This window comes from Acanthisitta chloris, unplaced genomic scaffold (genome assembly GCF_000695815.1).
Source record: "Acanthisitta chloris isolate BGI_N310 unplaced genomic scaffold, ASM69581v1 scaffold36633, whole genome shotgun sequence".
In the NCBI taxonomy this organism is placed as follows: Eukaryota; Metazoa; Chordata; class Aves; order Passeriformes; family Acanthisittidae; genus Acanthisitta; species Acanthisitta chloris.
In genome coordinates, this window is record NW_008667170.1 from 328 (window position 1) to 1,485 (window position 1,158).

The following is a 1,158-nucleotide window of genomic DNA, read 5'->3' on the forward strand; positions in this document are numbered from 1 at the left end:
GGGATAGAGTGGGATACCACTGGGATAGGGACAGGGATACAGCAAGGTACAGCGATACAGTGGGATAGGGATGCACAGGGATACAGTGGGATATACCAGGATAGAGTAGGATAGGGATACAATGGGATAGCACCAGGATAACACCGGGATAGGGACAGAGATGCAGAGGGATAGCACTGGGATAGCGACAGGGAAATTGCAGGATAACACTGGGATAGAGTGGGATAGAACTGGGATAGAGCCCCAGATACACTGAGGTACAGTGAGGTACAGTGGGATAGGGATACACAGGGACACAGTGGGATAGGGACCACCAGAGGGTATAGCAGGACACGTTGGAGCGCAGTGGGATACAGCAGAATACACCAGAATCCACTGGGATATACTGGGACAGGAACACACCAGGATCCACCCACTGGGACCCTCCAGGACCCTCCGCCAGCCCCAGCACTGCCAGTTTGGGAGTGACCAGGACCATCTGCAGTGAGGCATTCCCACCCTTCCGGCTCCGAGCGCTGCCATCCATCCCACAGGTGCCCACGGAGCAGTGCCAGGGGGTCCCTCGGGTGGGTCAGGCTGAGCCCAGGGCCCCGGGGCAGTGTGGCCATGCAGCCCCTGGCACTGTGGGACGAGGTGGCCGTGCTGGCCGGGGCAGTGGTGCTGGTGCTGGCACTGGTGCTCGCTTGGCTCTCCACCTATGTGGGTGATGGCAGCTCTGAGCTCCTGGGCACGGGGGACACTGCTGTCATCCACCTCGGTGCCCTCCCACCCTTCGTGGGGGCTGCGGGGGGTGCCGAGGCCCCCGAGCCTCCCGGGATAACGGAGAACACGGAGGAGAAAGAGGAGGAAGAGGGAGCGGCGGCGCAGGGAGAGAGTGGGAACGTGGCTGATCCCAGCCTGGAGCTGGATGTGCAGAGCTTGTCTGAGCCCTGTGCCATGGGGGAGGTGTCTGCCCCGGGAGAGGGAGAGCTGTGCCCTGGACTCATGAAGATCCGACTCAAGTTCCTCAATGACACGGAGGAGGTGGCACTGGCATGGCCCGAGGACACCGTGGGGATCCTCAAGAGGTGAGTGCCCAGGGGGAGAGGCTGCCAGCACACCCCAGCATGGGTTGTGTCCCCCCAGTGCAAACAGCAGAACAGGGAGGAGTTTATCCCT

General features: G+C 61.3%; 1 protein-coding gene across 1 annotated transcript; it reads left to right on the forward strand.

The window, feature by feature from the left end:
- Window positions 1-606: 606 nt before the first annotated feature.
- LOC103800044 (transmembrane and ubiquitin-like domain-containing protein 2) lies at window positions 607-1,067 on the forward strand (the record flags this gene model as incomplete). Its single annotated transcript, XM_009072405.1, has 1 exon — window positions 607-1,067. A coding segment is annotated over exon 1 (461 nt), but the record flags the coding sequence as incomplete, so codon positions are not given.
- Between the last annotated feature and the right edge of the window lie 91 nt (window positions 1,068-1,158).